General features: G+C 48.3%; 1 protein-coding gene across 3 annotated transcripts in view; it reads right to left on the bottom strand.

Annotated features, from left to right (window-relative positions):
- Positions 1-287: 287 nt before the first annotated feature.
- The window catches only part of ANGPT4 (angiopoietin 4), a 53,362-nt gene continuing 35,145 nt past the window's right edge, over positions 288-18,504 (bottom strand). For 2 of the 3 annotated variants that reach the window (XM_053242510.1, XM_053242508.1), the window contains exons 2-9: positions 14,979-15,134; positions 14,084-14,205; positions 9,672-9,904; positions 7,902-8,017; positions 7,226-7,327; positions 6,838-7,004; positions 3,710-3,840; positions 288-1,499 (exon numbers count right to left, since the gene is read on the bottom strand). In XM_053242510.1, coding sequence (XP_053098485.1) covers positions 1,327-1,499; positions 3,710-3,840; positions 6,838-7,004; positions 7,226-7,327; positions 7,902-8,017; positions 9,672-9,904; positions 14,084-14,205; positions 14,979-15,116 — 1,182 coding nt within the window. In that variant the 5' untranslated portion in view covers positions 15,117-15,134 and the 3' untranslated portion in view covers positions 288-1,326. The remainder of the gene's footprint in view (positions 1,500-3,709; positions 3,841-6,837; positions 7,005-7,225; positions 7,328-7,901; positions 8,018-9,671; positions 9,905-14,083; positions 14,206-14,978; positions 15,135-18,504) is intronic. The other variant, XM_053242509.1, reaches the window with a different exon arrangement.

Genomic DNA, 18,504 nt, shown 5'->3' with positions numbered 1-18,504 from the left:
CAGTAAAGGGGGATTCCCGGTGTCAGAAATTGGCATCAGATCACGGAGCAAGTGCCCTGGGTGGGGTGGGGGGCTTTAACTGCCCACCCAGCACTGACATGGGGGTGGCTAAGTGGCGCAGCGATTCTCGGGAACTTTGGAGGGGAGCAGGGAGTGACGCAGGGCAGCCTGGGAAGTCAACACGGCTGCTGGGAGGACGCACAGGCTTCTGGGGATTGTAGTCGCACTCAGAACTCCTGTGAGACTACAATCCCCAGAAGCCCGTGTGTTCTCCCAGCAGCCACGCAGACTTCCCAGACTGCCCTGTGTCACCCCCATCCACCTCCCAAGCTCTCCCAACATCTCTGTGCCACCCAGCTGCCACCCCACCAGTGCTGGGCGGGCAATTAAAGAGGCCCCCCCACCAGAACACGACCCAGGGCACTTACCCTGCGATCTGATGCCCCCTGATGGTGCAGGGAGGGGTTTTCGACATTTAAAAAAACCCACCCTTTACCAACCTACACAACCCTAGCCCAATGCACAATGAGAGGTCTAGCCACATGCACAGAGACTGCCTTTCCAACCACAAAGCATTTGGGCTGGGGCAGGTGTGGCTGGTTTTGGGGGAGGATCCAGCAGCTCTAGCCCTGCCCTTCTTTTCACGTGTTCAGTGAAGGCCCTAACAGGGCTTAGGTTGGATGAAAGCCAACACCCCCTGAACCCAATGGCACAATGGACGTATCTGTTGTGGCTGACAAATGGTCTAGATATGCCGTGTCCTTTTTCATCTGCAGAAATAATGCGGGAGGTTTCCCGCATCACCCTTCTGTCAAAGCGTGAGAGCGTTTGTTAAACTGAAGCAACTGCTCCTGTGAGGATGGCCAACAACTCTGCTTATTCTTACTCAGCCGAGCCAGAATGATCTTAAGATCTGTAGAAACACTGTCCAAAATAGAGGAGATCATGTGTGTGCATCTGCTGAATAAAATCTACAGTGGAATGTACCCTACCAGATTTTTCTGAGTTTAGCCAAAGAATGCTCCCTTCTCTCCTACCCCAAATTATGTGGATAACATGTCAAATGTCTCTACGTCAGACTTGGCTATTAACATATATAGTAGTCCCTTCCATTTTTTCCTTGGAAGCTCAAGAGCCCCCAGAAATCTCCCTCTGAAACAAGAGTCCTGCATCCTTTCCCTGCAGTGAATTGCCTGCCTCCCTTCAGAAGGGTCTCATTCCCAAAGTTTGCTGCTGTTCTCTTTCCAGTGCCAGAAGCTGAAGATACTTCCAGGTATACATCAAGGACTGCTCTCTCTGGCTCAGAGATCCCAGCAGACTCCTCTGCTATGCCCCTTCACGGCCGCTCCAAGGTCTGATCATCATCTGGGTGCCTTTTAATGAGTAACCTGGACCCTGGAAGTAATGCCACCGGATCCCGTTCAGTTTCCGGATATTGTGCCTGGCAGGATAATAGATGCCGTTCAAGTTCGAGAGTCCACAGGCATCAAACCACCAACCTGAATGCGGAAGGATGAAGAGAAACACATTTACCATTAAGATTCAGTGCAATACTGCATGTACCATGTGTTAGAACTGACCCCTCAAGTTGGAAGCCAGAAGAAATTAGGAAAAGCTTAAAAACTGCTGGCGTCCAACCCAAGACTCTGTGTGTCCCGTGCACCAATTGGTGGCGACGTACAAGGAAGGGCAGGCATCCCATTCCTTTAATTGCTGTGTGGAAGACGACATTCCACAGGTGCAGCTTTGCTCGATGCTGCAGGACCAGCTGCATCTGCCGAAATTTCTTCTTTACACCAAGATTATAAGTAGTGATAGGTGAGCACCATCCTCATAAGAACATAAGAACAGCCCTGCTGGATCAGGCACAAAGCCCATCTAGTTCAGCATCCTGTTTCACACAGTGGCCCACCAGATGCCTCTGGGGAGCCCACAGGAAAGAGCTGAACTGAAGGCATGTCCTCTCTCCTGCTGTTACTCCCCTGCAACTGGCATTTAGAGGTCTTCTACCTCTGAGGCTGAAGCCACGTAATGGCACAGTGGGAAAGAAACTTGCCTAGGGAGCAGGGGCGTAGCAAGGTTGGAGTGGGCCCAGAGACTCACACCGAAGTTTGTGTGTGTGTATATATATATATATAACATCATCCTAAATTATTTTTTGCAAGGCTTTGTAAATTGTGGATGATGCAAGTCATTTGATGGTCCTAGAGAAAGACGTGCTGTTCTGGTCGCTCCAGGTCTTAACACTCACATCCGTTTCGGAGGATGAATACAACTGAAGGAAGCCTGGGCGGGTGCACAGCTGGGGGAGTCAGTCATGTGACTTGCCTCTGGGGGCCACCCCAAGGCAGTGGGCCCCCAGACAACTGTCTCCCCTTGCCATATTATAGTTACGCCCCTGCTAGGGAGCAAGAGGTTGCCGGTTCGAATCCCTGCTGGTATGTTTCCCAGACTATGGGAAACACCTATATCGGGGAGCAGTGATATAGAAAGATGCTGAAAGGCAACATCTCATACTGCGTGGGGGGAGGCAATGGGAAACCCCTCCTGTACTCTACCAAAGAAAGCCACATGGCTCTGTGGTCACCAGGAGTAGACACCAGCTCGATGGCACAACAACCTCTGAGGCTGGAGGTGGCCTATAGCCCTCAGACTAGTAGCCATTGATAGACCTGTCTCCATGAATTGGTCGAAGCCCCTCTTAAAGCCATCCAGGCTGCTGGCTGTCACCACATCTTGTGGTGACCTCTCATCTTGGATTTGCTTGAAAATTATCTAGTTTCTTCCCTCCTCCAGACTGGGCAGCGGGGTGTGGTGGGGTGTGTGGATCAAATAATTTCCCCAGCAAACTTGAAGCTCAGACAATTCTACCAGCCACACCAAAAGAACAGGCATCTGCAGACAGCAATACCCTGTGAGATGTTCAAAGCTTTTTGCCCAAGTTCTGTGCTTGATCTTCCTCGCCATTACACACACTGCTATAGGCTTCCAGGCTAGCACGATCTGTCCACACAGGGAGGCAAAGCTCTCAGGCCATTTTCTCAGCACTAGCACCATCTGCTACCAGCCGGCTCTTGCATTCTGAGAAAACCCCTTTTCATTAGTACTCTGGTGGTGACTGGACATCTCCAAGTCAGGGCTGAGAGAGACTGCTGCCTGCAACTTTGGAGAAGCTGCTGCCAGTCTGTGTAGACAATACTGAGCAGGATGGACCAAGGGTCTGATTGGGTAGAAGGCAGCTTCCTATGTTCCTTCATACCTAAAGGGTGGGCTCTTCTCGGAATGCAAGAGCCGTCCAGCAGCAGGCTCTGCAAAATCGCACGAGGTCCCTGCTCAGCCTGTGTGCAGAGAGCAAGAGCTTATTTTAGTTGTAGAAATTATATAGACCCCTACTGCTGCTGTTTTCTCCAACCTATTTATGTAGGTGGTTGCATCCTAATATATCATGTATCTTAAACAAAAAATCATGGTTGGCTTGTTTTTTTAAGTAAAAGATGCAGCCCTACCTGGATAATTTATTCAGCTATGAATTTTGGAAAGGAGGGAGGGAGGGAGGGTTGTCAGTCATTCCCTCAAAGAAAAACTACACAACTCCTCCCTTTGACATGCCTCCTCAGAACTGAAGCTTGTAAGTACCAGCTCCTTGATTTCCACCCTCCCCTCATCCCTCTTGCCTTCCCAGAGTCGGCTGACAGAAGGACATACTCACCACCAGAAAGCATCTGGGCACACCTGCACATGCAGTTGTCATTATCGGAGTCTCGTGTGCTGAAGCTGGTACCTTGGAGAGCTAAGCCACTCTGCTGCCCAGCGGTTCCCTTGTAGCCTTTCAAGGAAAGCCTGGAACACCAAGCACCAAGATGTTAACTGGAAGCAGCTGCTCCAGTTTTGCATTTGCTTGTGGTCATGGTTTGGGGGAGGAGTGATAATGGTGCTGATGGATATTAGCAGGATTTGAGCACCAGTCCCCTTTCTGGTATCCCCAAAGTAGCTGCCCAGCTTGTACATTTGGAAATAAACAGGTGTGGGCTGAATACCCTGAGTTTCTCATGAACATTTCCAGCAGCACGGAAAAACACCTCCTGGTTTTGGAGAGTTTTCATTGTAAAAATGTTCATTTATTTGTCTATATTATCCTCTTTTGCTTTCACTTTCCATTGACTTCACTTGACCTCACTGAAGTCATCACAGCCACATGTGATTGGCTATGCAGCAAGTGATCTGACACTGCTCCTTTAAGTTATTAACCCAAGCCTGGCACTGCCCAGAAATCTGGACTGCCCAGATGGAGAGAAAAGCAGAACAAAGAAATACCAAGGAAGATAAGTCTCCAAATTCTGTAAATTCCTCACCAGGAAAAAGAAGTGAAAACAAGTTCTCAAACTTGAGTCCCCAGATATTGTCGGACTACAACTCCCATCATGGCTGGGGATGGTGGGAGTTATAGTCCAACCACATCTGGGGACCCAAGTTTGAGAACCCCTCAGGCCTGAGCTAAAACAAAAGGACAGCAATTCACTTCATGAGCAGGATTATCAGGCACCCAGAAAGAGTGCCATGTTCTCCATCACACTTTGAAAATAGGCATTTCTGGACCACAGCCAGAAGCCGTTAACAAGATCTACTCTGATGTTCAGAAACTTCAACATGCTAAGCAGGGCTTGCTTCATGGCACAAAAATGGAAAACCTTCAAGGAACACCGAGGTTCCGATAGATACAGAGCAGATTATTTGCTAGTTGGCCGTCCGCCAGGGTGAAGTTCTCTCATAACAGGCAATTAAACGGTATTGAAATTCTTGTGAAACCCACAAGAGTCTGTCCAGGCTGAGGGGATATAGCTGACAAACTGCTCACTGGCCACCCTCCAGAGAGAGGTTCTGTCAGGACAGCCAATTTAAGCCACACTGATGTAAGATTCCCCTAAAGCCCGCTTATGATTGGCCATGCCAAATGTTGCCATTTGGTGACCTCGGTTAATCTGGCACCTGAGGCATGTACAAAATGTTGGCCCTCCACTTGATGACTGAATGAGTGAGACCAATTATCTGTCAGATCTCTGGTCTAGTGTGGGATTAGCACTAAACAGGAGGTCTCTCAGGATAGAAATTAGAGCTGGGAACGCCGCCTGGCTCATCCACTGCAGCGCCACCATCTTGGTTTAATTTCTTAAGACTTAGGCCGCATTCACATGTAACACAGAACCGAGGGTCCAATGGACCCATGGTTCTGCCCTCCACCCCCTACTGCCTCGCGTATCTGTCTGCATTTGGACGTAACCGCCAGAACCCGAATTGCAGTCAGGGAGGCTTTAGAGAGGAGGGGGAACGGGTTGCCAGGCTTCAAAGGACAGTTACAGCAGCCAGTCGGAATGGAGAGAGGGAGGAGCTTCCTTCCCTCAACTCCGGTCTCGGAGAAGGCTGCCTCCAGTTCAGTGTTCGGATGTAACAACCCCAAACTCAAACCTCAGGTAGGAGCAGCGAAACTCACAACAACCAAGGGTTCAAATTGGAGTTCAGGGAGGGAAACCTCAGGTCCCTTTCTGAACAGGACAGAAGTCTCATGCATTCAGACGTACAAGAAATCCAACCTCTGTCCCGTTCAGCTTACCGTTAACATGCAAAAGCAGCATTAGTGTGGAACTCCATGTTCCAACACCATTGTGTGTTTTCAGACTCCACTTCTCCTTTGCAAAGTCAGAGTGGGAGTTTATGACTGCCAGTGAAGAATTACTGAGTGGGGGGTGGGGGAGGCAGTTAGCTCTTCCTTTGCCAGCCGTGCACCCCCTCCAACTCTCCCTGACCAGCTGCTTGCTTCCCTCTATTCCAGGCTCTAGCGGCAAGAAGACCGATTACCTCTTCATAATTCTGGACATTCCTGGATAGCCTCCCATCCAACTTTGCCAAGAAAAAACAGAGGCTAAGCTCTGAAAACAGGCAGTTCCTAGTATATCCTGGTAAATGCCAGCATTTAGGAACATAGGAAGCTGCCATATACCGAGTCAGACCATTGGTCTATCTAGCTTAGTATTGTATTCACAGACTGGCAGGGGCTGCTCCAAGGTTGCAGGCAGGAATCTCTCTCAGCCCTATCTTGGAGATGCTGCCAGGGAGGGAACTTGGGAACTTCTGCTCTTCCCAGAGCGATGCCATCCCCTGAGGGGAATCTCTTGCAGTGCTCACACTTCTAGTCTCCCTTTCATATGCAACCAGGGTGGACCCTGCTTAGCTAAGAGGACAAGTCACCACAAGAACAGCTCTCCTCTCCTTTTACCAATAAATGAGGGAAATATTTTTTTTAACAATTATTTTACCAATACATGTGGGAAATTATTTTACCAATAAATGAGGGAAATGAGGGGGGAACTGAGTCATATTGAAGGCACTTGGTAGTTTTTGAGATATATGGCAAAGTCAGAAAGGCTTGAGTCACCATTTTGCTTTTGAAATGTTTCAATGTGTCTTAGAAAATATCAGCCTTTACTACTCCAAGCTGGAAATGACTAAGTACATTCATTTATCTAAAGTGCTTGGATGGCCCTCAGATTTACCAGCAAATGTCAGGCTGTTCTGTTATTTCCCATAAATCTCCTAAAATAGTAATAATTGCTGGCAAACGTCAACATTCACCAAGCTTCTGGTGTTTTCTGCAGCATACTTAAAAGGGGGGGAAAGAGGGGGCTCTCATCGGTATTGACTGAGCCATTCGAAGGCTGCAGATCTTATTGCTCCCTTGTCAGTCAGAGAAAGCCTTTGGCCATTGTGGCTGGGGGTGATGGGAGTTGTCGTCCAACCACATCAAGAGACCAGTGTTCCTTGCAGATAAAGGTTGCACCCTACCTGTATCGCTGACGCTCGCTGCCCAGCTGGAACTTCTCATACTGGCCGTGGGCAGAATTCCCTTCCCAGTCCAGGAGCTCCACCCTCAAGGAGTAGGCTGCCTGACTGGTCAAGAGGTGGACTGCTTCATTGCCCAGCCAGTATTCTCCTGCTGGATCCCCAAAGCCCTGTGGGAGGTGAAACACCAGCAGTAAGTGGGCTACAGGGCATGCATGAGTGCATACAGCTGGACACAACCTCACAGAGTCAAACAGGAACCAGCAACTTCATGAACTGGGGCTGATCCAGTTTTACTGGAAAGGGCTTCGCCTTTTCCTCCTAATGCATAAATCACAATTCTAAAGCACTCTGAAGACTTAAGGACAACAAGTACAAGACACACCCTGACCTGTCTGTACTCCTTCCAGGTCCTTTGGAAATTGATGCTGCCGTTGACTCGGCGTTGGATGACTGTCCACCCCCCTCCGTCCGTCTCCAAGTCACAGAAGGCCTGCAGAGGAAGAAAGCAGAGGCTGCGGTAGTGGAAAGAGACAGCGGGTGCAGTCGATACACTTGGACGACCAAGGGAAGCTGGCTTCAAATCCTGAGTTCCTCTCTAGTTGCATAAGGGCTGGAAACGTGTTTTTAGAACACCTGATATTCTCGGGATGCTTTGCCCAACAGCAAGATTCTGCAGCGGCAGAAGAGAAGGGTGCACAGAGCAATCTGGACCTGCGTTCCTAGACCTCATGGCTCAGCATAGCTCCCTCAGAGTCCTATTGATCCCATGCATGTTCCATGGACCCCATGCCTCTTCTCCTAACCAGCCCTTGGCACTAAATGCTATATCCTCAGCGAAATCATGCAAGTAGCACCAATCTGCATGGCTTTGCATTGCTCCTCCCAGAGCAGTAGGGATTTCCAGACAGCCTTTGACAAAGTCAGTTCCCTTTAGGAGGGGAAAGCACAGGAGACACAGCCGGCTTTTTCTCTGCAGCCGAGCAGGGATCCTAGGGCAGTTGCTGCCCAAGCCAGGGCAGCAGACCCGGCCTTTCGGGCAATGGCCTCTCTCGGGGCTTACAGACCTTTTTGGGTTCGGTCAGATTGTTGATATGAAGGGTGTAGACCCCGCTGAGGTTGAGACCAGCTCGGAGGATTTCTGCACAGTCCTGGAATGGCTTTTCTTCTTTCTTCCGAGGCACTAATAAGAGAGAAACACACACCACAGCAGTATGAGATGATGCCTTTCAGCATCTTCCTATATCACTGCTGCCCGAGATAGGTGTTTCCCATAGTCTGGGAAACATACCAGCGGAGATTCGAACTGGCAACCTTCCGCTTGTTAGTCAAGCATTTCCCCCCTGCCCCAAACTCACATCTCTGGGTGGTTTACGGCAAACATAAAACAAATTAAACCAGCAATTAGGACATGAAAACAGTTAAAATGCTAGTTTCAAAGCTTGGCTGAATAAATGCATCTTAAGAGTCTTTTCAAAAGCTGTCAGAGATGAAGAGGCTCTTAGTTCAGCAGGGAGCACATTCAAAAGTCTCGGGGTTGCAACAGAGAAGGCTCGTCCCTGAGTAGCCACCAGACAAGCCAAGGGCAACTGCAGATGAGCCTCTCTAGGGTGCTTTTCAGGTTGCACACTACCACAGTGTCACAACGTATCCCTTAAGGGTGCTTCCTCACTGCCTGTGCTGGCCCTGTGCTGTAAGCAAGATGCCATTCACATTGCCGATGCCGTCTTTCGGATTGTGTTGCTGCGTTGTAGCCCTATAACGTTGCATACGTGTCACAGAAAAATAGCTGTATTTCTCCATTGCAGCTCACAATGGATTTCAACTGCGGTTTACTTTCGGCACACAAAACACTGCGGTTCACACCACTTTTTGCATTGTAAGGGTTGCTACCTGGAAACCACCCCAATAATCTCAGTGGGTGGCGGGGCTCATTGTGAAGGAGACGTTCTCTTAAATGCCCAGGGCCGAAGCTGTTTAGGGTTTTATAGGTTATAATTAACCAGCACTTTGTGTTTTGCCTGGAAACAAATTGTAGCCCGTGTCGTTCTTTTAATCCAGGAGTAAAATGGTCTCTCCGAGATAACCCAGAGACCAACCTGGCTGCCACATTCTGGACCAGTTGCAGTTTCCGGACTACACGCAAAGGCAGCCCCACACAGAGCAAATATGAACAAGCTACAAAACATTTTGGGAAATGACTATCGTTATCATTGATGAGGTTTGCCCTGCTTTTTTGCCCCTGCCAATTGAGCTATGAAGCATCTCTGTCTCTTATATTTCAGCAGGAGGAGAGCAACTGTCCAACCCCAGGCACAACATCCCTGCAGTGGCTGTCACTGGTCTCTCCTTTAGCATCTTATTTGCTTGTGAGCTGCTTTGGGGCAGGGAGCCTTCTTCAGACCCTCTTGTGGCATGCAGTTTGGGAATCACCCTGCTAACTGGGCAAAGAGGCACATTTTCAAGTGCTGACTGTCTTATATTTAGGAAGGGGAGAGCAACTGACGCTCAACCCCAGCACAGCACCCCTGCCAGGGCTGTGGCTGATGTTTCGCTTGTGTCTTATTTAAGACTGTCAGCCCATCTGGGACAGGACCCCAATTTTGCCCCCAAATGGGGCAGTGAAGTTGGTGTGGGGGGACACTTAGATTCAGCCCACCCAAGGGAATGGGGTTGGCAGGGGACCTAATACAAGACAGCCAAAGCCAAAATGTGGGAGCAACCTCACAGTCGTTTATTGATTTGAAACCTCTGGTGTGGCAGGTCTGTAGTGATTATGCAGTGAACGTTACACCAGTAAGAGGGATTCGCCATGCCTACTCGGCCTCTGAGTTCACCTTTGCCTTCGGAGACGAGCTGGACCAAGTTCTGGACCGACTCCAGAAGCTGTTGCTGTTGCTGCTGGAGGAAGCTGCTGTTGCTGTTGGCAGCATGCAGGGACTTCTCCAGGCCCTCAATGGTGTTGCTCTGGTGACTCACCAGCTGCTGAAGCTGCTCTTTCTCCGTCCGGATGCCCTCCAGCTCCATCAGGTGCTTTGTCTCCATCTGCTGGACTCGGGTTTCTAAGATGCTGCAGAGGGAAGGCGAGACGAGAACCCTACTCAGACATCATGCTGTGCGTGTGTTCAGATGTTTGTACACTTGCACACGTTTTTGTGTGAGTGACTGTACCTGCGCTCCTGTTAAAAGGGAACCTTACATACCGCACAATGCTCTACATGTGTTTAATGCAATGCAGGTGCTGATGCATCTTCTTAATGCAAGCAGCAAAAGTGCAACTTGAGCAAATGCTTTAAATTGCACAAAGAGATTTGCGTGATCACCTGGCCATTGGGAATAATTATCATGTGAATGCGCAAGTCCTTTGTGCTATTTTGGCATTTCTACAAGTGTGCACTTTTCCAGCTTGCAATAGGAAGACACAGCAGCACCCACATTGGGCTAAATGAGCATTGCGCAGTATGTGCACCAGGATATTTGTCACCTGCAGATGACGTGTGATATTGAAAGAGGCATTCTTTACCTTCTTTATCACCTAGGAAGGAATGCCTCTTCCGATACTATAGCACATGTATCCATCACTTGAAAACAAAGCATGTTACTTGCTTCAGAACAATTCCCTTTACCTATATGCAAATTTATGCAAATACACAGACCAGATTAATCGACTATTCAATGAAACTCATACCCACAATCAACTACATTTTAAAAAAAATAAAGCAAGAGACCGAATAATGAATTCTGCTTAAAGTAGCCACAGTGAGGGGTAATGTGGCACTGTGTGGCCAGCCCTGAGTCGTGCCCCACGAACCACAGGTGATTTGGGGCTGTCATTTGGTTAAATCAAATCAGTCTTAGTTGATTCTATTACAGTTCAATCATAGGAGCTATAGTTATCAATTAAATCTGCATAAATTTGCATGTGCAAAACAGTCTGAAGGGGAACAATGCTTCTTTGCTTTTAGATTTCGCACCCCGCTTCTGTCGCACCCAGGAGGGTATGCCTCATCTGTTATGCTTGCCTTCTGGAGTTTCTGGTATCAAAAGTCATTTTTAAAAATTAGAAGCCTGCAGATTGATTTATTGGGAGCTCTCTTTTGGTTAACCTTGATATTTTGATTTCATTTCAGTTTTGCATGCATTTTATCTTTCCTTTTCCAAGTCTTCTCACTTGAACGCTTGCGTCCTCCTTCGCCAGTAGAAGTCTCATGGAAAGTGCTTTATCTTTATGGCATTTCTTATCTCCTGCAAACCACATGGTGACACTTCGCTTTGTCCACGTGCACATGCTGAGCCTTGGCCAAGAGACCCATTAGCACACAGTGACCCTCTCTCCAAGAATGAAGGGCTCCTTCTGGCAAAGCTGCTGGGGGTCGTTAAAGACCAAGCTACCCTCATACATCCACAGAGCCCTGACGGCTCAGAGAGCCTCGCTCTTCAGGAGGCTGAGCCACCTTCCAAGAGAGCAAGACAGGCCAGGCAGTCAGGGAGAGATAAAGAATGTGTCCCGTTTGCATTTCCCAACCATGAATCAAGCAAGAAACTGAGCCTCAGCCTTGCAGGGTTCCTGGCTCAAAAGATGACCAAAGGGGAGATTTGTGGCACCCAGAGGATCGCATTCACAAGATGGGAGGAAGGAGAAGCTGCAGGAACTGATATGAGAGAAGACTTTGCTGCAAGGCAGGGGTTTGGGGTGCTGTGGCTAGAGATGATGAGAGTTGTAGTCCAAGAACGTATCGGGACCGAAGAATAAGGACCTCTGGATTCAAGGGAACATTACAGGCAGGCAGGGTGGCATACTCCACACATCACTGGGCTTGTTCCAGCAGCATGAGATGCAGTTTGGAGTCCAGATTCCTGGGAATCTTTCCTTTAACACATAAGAAACCACAGCAATGTTTGCGGCAGAGCTGAAAAATATCCTATGCAGATTAGCTTTGAATAACCTTGCAAAAACATGCATGTATGCACCTCCAGTTTGAGTGTTTTTCAACATTCCCGAATATGGAAACTGCTGGGATTTAAAGTCTTTATGATCAACCATAGTGTGTAAAACAGTGAAATGGGGAAGTTAATATGTAGGTTTAATTGCCTTGAGATTACTCACAAAGATTTCAAGGTGTGTGAGTGTAAGTACTTTCTGTTGGAGATGCAGCTCCTGATGGCATCGACTCTTAGCACCAGCAACCCTATTGACCACGAGGAGCATTAGAGTACTAGAGCCAGTGAGCAAGGGAACCCCCTCTCTCTGACTATGCTTTTTCTACTCTACTTCCCCTCTGCTGGACAAATAGTCTCAGGTTGCTTTCTCTCACCGGAGAGTCAGACTTCCTCTCCCTCCTTCCCCTTCCAGATGTAGCAAGCAGTTAGGCAGGTAGGCCTTTCCTATCTCTCTGATGTCTTTCCTTTAATTACTTTTAAATAAACTTGAACTCCCTGTCTCCAGACAATATGTATTAGCAGTGCTCTCCTTGCGGGTGGGGTAGATGAAGGGCCTCTCTAACCCTCTGTGAAGTCAGATTTCACAAAATGAACTTTGACTTTTTCCCAAATTCAGCGTGAGATCCTGAAATGTGGCTTAATGTCACATCGGGGTGAATCCTCCATTGGTTGCAGCAGAGAAGGCTGCATGTCCTGCCTCACGTTTAGGCAAGCCCTTGGGCTGTGAGTCAACTGGCGGCCTGCGTGTTTCAGTTTTGCTGCAGAAGCCTGTGTGAGTGGTTGGGCCTGCAAGTTCTTCTCAAGAGTCTGAGCAGTCCAAAGCCCGAAGGGACTGACAACTAGCACCCCCAGACAAGCTCTGCCTGTTTCCCCTCACGACAACCAATTAAAGTTTTATGCACTCAGCTTTTCCAGTGAGTTGTGAGCATTGCCGTGCATAGTTTAGGGGTGGACTGCTGTGTGGTGCTGTTCTCATATACCTGATGGAGATCTGAGCACATCTTTCTCTGTGTCCTCCTTGCCTCTTAGTTCTTGAATCCTGCCTGCAACAGCCCACCTATGCCTGGGTTCTCACTGATGAATCAAGTTGCATCAGGACTGTACTGCTTGCAACTGCAGGGGTAGAATGTTCCTCCCTGTACATAGAGAAGCAGCATGTCAGGGGAAGGGTTCCGGCACTGCCTTCTGCCTCACATGCTAGCTCTCGAGGTGCAGGGATAGTTGTTCTTTGTATGGAGGGTCATTGCTCATGCCAAATCCTCACTTGCAGTCTGGAACAATACAGTCCATGTTGGAGATGGAGTTCCAGTGCATCGGCCTTTTGTGCCAACTAGCCTGATGACCACTAGGGACATTGGGAGCAGAGGTAGCCAGTGAAGGTCTCCTTTACCTGTGCCTGCTTGCCTCGGCTCTATGACCCCTGCTTTGACTCCTCAGGTCCTTCCTGTAGTGAGTCAGTCCTCTTCCTTTCCTCTTAGAAAGAAGATGGAAACATCTCTCTCTCCCCCTACCTATTCATTATGCAGCTGATAGATAGGATAGGTCTTTCCTATCTCAAATGTACTTCACCAATGAATCCATTTCGTTTAGACCCTGCAGCAGGCCTGCTCTACTTTGTCCCCCCCAGCTGTTTTTGGACTACAACTCCCATAATCCCTAGCCATAGCAGCCAATAGCCGGGAATTATGGGAGTTGTAGGCCAACATCTGCAGGAGGGCCGAAGTTGAGCAGGCCTGCCCTACAGTGATCTTCATGCGTGTTGCTTAAATAGCTGCAACAACTAAACTCTGCATTCTGTAACTGGAGTGGTGGCTTCCTTGGTGCTTTGCTAAATAATCACAAACCCCAACTGAAGGAAGGAAGTCTCTCTCTCCAGGTAAGAGACTGAATGACACCTGAGACTATCAGTCCAACAAAGGGGAAGTCGTGTAGAAAAAGCGTCATCAGAGAAAGGGGATTCCCTTGCTCACTATCTCTACTCCCTAATGCTCCTAGTAGTCAAAAGGGTTGCTGGTGCTAAGAGTCGATGCCATCAGGAGCTGCATCTCCAACAGTTCCCCAACAGTTCTCCTCCTGTAGAGGAGTACCACAGGTTGTGCACCTTGTTGTGCAAGCACATGGATGTTTGCACTCGTGCAACACGAGTCCAGGACACAAGCTCCCCACGTACGGCAACCAGTGAGCAAGCAAGCAAGCACGGCGTCCTTGCACTCGTGCAATATGCTGCTCAAGCTCTCCGTTCATCTGGATGTCAGACACTGGCTCCTTCCACCTGCCGCCTTCTAGTCCAGCCAGCAGAAGAGCCCACCTGTTCCGGTTCTGCAGTTTGCGGATCTCGTTCGTCTGCGTCAGCAGTTGCTTCTCCAGCTTGTGTGTGGACAGCAAGTTCTCAAGGAGCTGGATCTCAATGCGAGAGGTCTGGTTGAGTACCTGGGCAAGGCACAGGGGGAAACCGGAGGTCAGGTCTGGAAACTAAGCTGGATCTCAGCAGAGTTTCGTTCCAGAATCTCTTTTCAGGGCTGAAGTTCAGCCATGGAAGCAGAGGGCTTTCCTGTGCCACAGCATAACAGGGTCCGCCCTGGTTGCATAGGAATGGGAGACTAGAAGTGTGAGCCCTGGAAGATATTCCCCTCAGAGCAGGCTTCCCCAAACTGTGGCCCTCCAGATGTTGCTGAACTACAACTCCCAGCATCCCTAGACACAATTTTTTGTGGCTGGGTGTGCTGGAAGTTGTAGTTCAGCAATATCTGGAGGGCCGCAGTTTGGGGAAGCCTGCCTCAGAGGATGGAGCCACTCTGGGAAGAGCAGAAGGTTCCCAGTTCCCTCCCTGGCAGCATCTCCAAGAGAAGGCTGAGAGAGATTCCTGCCTGCAATCTTGGAGAAGCCGCTGCCAGTCTGTGTAGACAATTCTGAGCTAGATGGACCAAGGGACTGACTCAGTATGTGGCAGCTTCCTATGTTCCTATGTATGCAGTGGAATGCAATGTTTGCAATTCTTGCACACTTCTAGTCTCCCATTCATGTGAAACCAGGGCAGACCCTGCTTAGCTAAGGGGACAGGTCATGCTTGCTACCAGAAGACCAGCTCTCCTGTGTGTAAGGTCGTGCGGCATGTCAGCCAGTTTCTGCTTATTTTCCCTTTATGCACATTTCTCAATCCTGGTCCCACCTCCCTGTCCCCTGCCTCCCCCCCCCCCAAACACCTGAGCCTCCACATCCGTCAATTTCCTTGTCTGCTCGGCCGTTTGATTCAGAAGGTTGGTGCCGATCTCCAACATGGTGGCCGTCTGGTTCTGCACCACATTCTGCTGGATCTGCACCATCTCCGACTTCATGTTCATCTGGATGTAGCTCTCCAGCTAAAGGGAAAACAGCCAGATGTTACAGGGAACTATCTGGGATCTTTCCTCCCCGGCCCCAACTTGGCTTCCCGCCTCCCACCCACCCCACCTAGTCCATTCCACAAGAAGAGCCTTTGCCTCTCTGTTTCCCATCCAGCGACTCCTCGGATGAAATCATTGCCGAGCTCATCCCCGGAGACACACCTTCGATTCTCTCGCCTTCTCACCGATGCCAAGCCCGTGGCAAGTCCTGAGAAACATGACTCGGGACAATTTGGCCTAAATCATCGCTTTGGGAGCTTTTGCTGGAGAGCCTGACCTCAGCCCATCAGGAGGGCAAGGCATCCTGTCAGTGACCTGGATCTCTGCCTCCAGAAGAAAGAAAAATCTCGGAAAAATGAATCTCTCTGAGAAATGTTGGCTCAGGAAAATTTTGGATGCTCATGGCGCCCGCGAAATCTCGCTTGCTTTCTCACATCCCCCTCTTCCCCCTCCCCAAGTCCATCTTATTGGAGCTGTGGGAAAGGACCACTGGCTGACCTTTGCAGGCAGAAGGCTGCAGGTTCATTGCCCGGCATCTCCAGCTAAAATTATCTCAGGTAGCAGGGCTGGGGAATTTGGAAAGCCCCAGCCAGCAGAATGGACAATACAGCAGGGCTTTTGAAAAGGAACATCCAAAACTACACAATGGTATGTGAGTATAATTCCCAAGTTTGGCAGGCACCAGAACACATTTCATTTAATTTAGTTTAATTAATTGATTTATGTATTTATTTATTTATACATACCATTTATTTAAAATATTTATACCCTGCCCCTCCAGTATGCTACGGCTCGGGATGGCTCACAACATTAATAAAATAGATACAATATAAAGTAAAAGATTAATAGAATTAAACAAGTTAAAAGACCAAGCTAAAACCACATTTAAAATTACAAATTTTAAAAGTTTCAAATTAAAAGTTACTAGTAAACTAAAAAAATAAAAAACCTACCAGACATATGCAGCATATCAAGCATTAAAAAGCCTCTTTAAAAAATTGTATCTAATTGTTTTTTTTTAAACAAACACTGAGAGAGGGAGCATGGCGAAGCTCTTCCAGGAGGGCATTCCAAAGACTAGGGCCACTACTGAAAAGGCCCTGTCTCTAGTCCCTGCCAACTGGATCTCTGTTAGTGGTGGGGCCATTGGCGTAACGAGGGCAGGGCGGGCAGGGCACGTGCCCTGGGCACCATTGCAGGGAGGGCACAAAGTGCCTGCCATGCCCCACCCCCAACTGCAGTCCGGAGTAGCGCCCCCCCCAGCAAGCACTTGCTGCTTATTTCAGGCAGCGTTTGCTGCCTGAAAGTGTCTATTCCCCTTTCTCTTCCTCCAGAGAGGGAGAGAAAAGAAGAATAGATGCTTTCAGGCAGGATGCCCTGCCTGAAATGACTCCTAAGAGCTTGCTCAGGTTCTTCGGAGCTTGAGGCCATGTCCCCTTTGCATGTGATGTCAAAGGGGGCGTGGCCTCAAGCTCCGAAGAGCCTGAGCAAGCTCTTCGGAGTCATTTCAGGCAGGCATTTTGCATCTTCTAGAATTCCTGCATAATTTTCTCTTAGAAGATCATGTTCTCTTCCCCCCCTCCCCCCTTTAAGTTTAAGCTGACAACTACGTCATTGGAATAGATCTGCCTTTTTTGAAAACCTTTTTAATGGAGAGGGACAATGTTCCTAATACAAATCTCCTTAAAGAATTCCTGAAACCTTCAGGCATAATGGGAGCAATGGGTACAAGTTCAAGCTAAGATGGAATTAATGTTTTCCCCTTCTATATTAGATTTGCAAGTTATGGAAACAGGCACTTAACCCTTCTGTCCCACCAATAAAGCCAAATTACTCTGAGGCACGTTGCTTTTGTGCTCGGACAGGGGCGCAATTTCAGTGCTTGCCATAGGCACTATTTTCCGTAGATACGCCTCTGGGTGGGGCCATGAGCAGGGCCTGAGATGATGAGTGGAGGGCCCTGGCAGGTCAACAAGGTTGAATGCACACATGTGCATTTTCCTTGGCTATTCACACATATTTTATTGGCAAGAGTCAGGGGTATCGCAAACTTGGAGGATCCCAGGACAAAAAAATTAAGATGCCCACCCCTACTTCCTTCACCTCCTCCCCGTCTTCAGAGAGGATGGAGGGGAGAGGGGAGAGCAAGCTGCCACTCAGCTGATGGGCCCCCTCTCCCTCAGGGGCCCAGGGACAGTTGTCATTCCATTATAGATATGCCCCTGCCTAGTGGCACAGTCCATGACATTTAGAAACCCACAGAGAGTGAAAGAAAATCCTGAGAAATGAGAATTTGAAGGCACTATTGCAAAAGAGTGTCCTGTTAATTGTTGAAGACTTTACAGGTAAAAGTGTTACCGAATGGTTCATCCTGAACCTGTTCTCATCAAACTGAGGCTGGTTCAGAGGTTCAATCATGGACAGAACCCAGGACAGTTCAATCTCTGATCAAACCAAACTGGGCCTGATTAGGGTAAACTGGTTCGGGATGGTAAGGGGCCTATTCGGCCAAGTCCCAAGTGCACCCCCCTCTTTTACCAGGTGTGCTGCGGCCCAGTTCTCATTTTGGCTGGACCCAGTACTGGGCTGGGTCAGGTCAGTTCGAATCCAGCTCAGATCCAAACTGAACCAACCGAACCGGTTCTGTGCACGCCCCTATTTACAGGGAGTAGCTGTGGAGTCTGCAGGAAGCATTTCTGGAAGGGAGAGGAGAAATGGGTACACTTGGTCAGGACCTGGATTCTAGAGAAACCTGGGCTACGCACTTAACTTTTCTCTTTGTTATCAGTCATGTTTTGTATCATCCAACATAACACAATTTTTCCAAGACTTGAATTTTTGAACTGCACAAATGTTCTTTTAAAACAGCACATTTTTGGTGGGGGGTGGGGAACTGCACATTTTGTGTCTGGTTGCACATTAAAGCAAGTGAAATGTTGATTTTGCTACTTAGGCTTTTATATAACTGTTGTTATTGTTGCTCCTGCTCTGTACTTTATGGTATCATTGTGTATGTTTTTTAAACATTTAATTAGGTTTGTATTTTTATGTTCCAGTTTACTATTTTAATTGTGTAACTGTTTTATAGTTGTATATAGTTTTAATGTTTTGTAAATCACCTTGAGATTGTTTTAATGAAAGAAAATGGTTTTAATTGTTAGAAAAATCTAACTCTAAATACATTTTAAAAACCCCTACAATATTGGGTCAGATGGACAGCTTTGTAGGTTCACAGACACACATTTTCAATAACTAAAAGAGGTAGAACTGACTGAAGTTTGCCCACATAATCACAGGTAGCATGAGCAAACACTGTCTGTCTGTACTCATTTTGATTGACAGACCT

Source organism: Hemicordylus capensis, chromosome 4 (assembly GCF_027244095.1).
Source record: "Hemicordylus capensis ecotype Gifberg chromosome 4, rHemCap1.1.pri, whole genome shotgun sequence".
Taxonomy (NCBI): domain Eukaryota; kingdom Metazoa; phylum Chordata; class Lepidosauria; order Squamata; family Cordylidae; genus Hemicordylus; species Hemicordylus capensis.
Note: the sequence above shows the minus strand (reverse complement) of the source record. Positions and strands in the feature narration are given on the sequence as shown.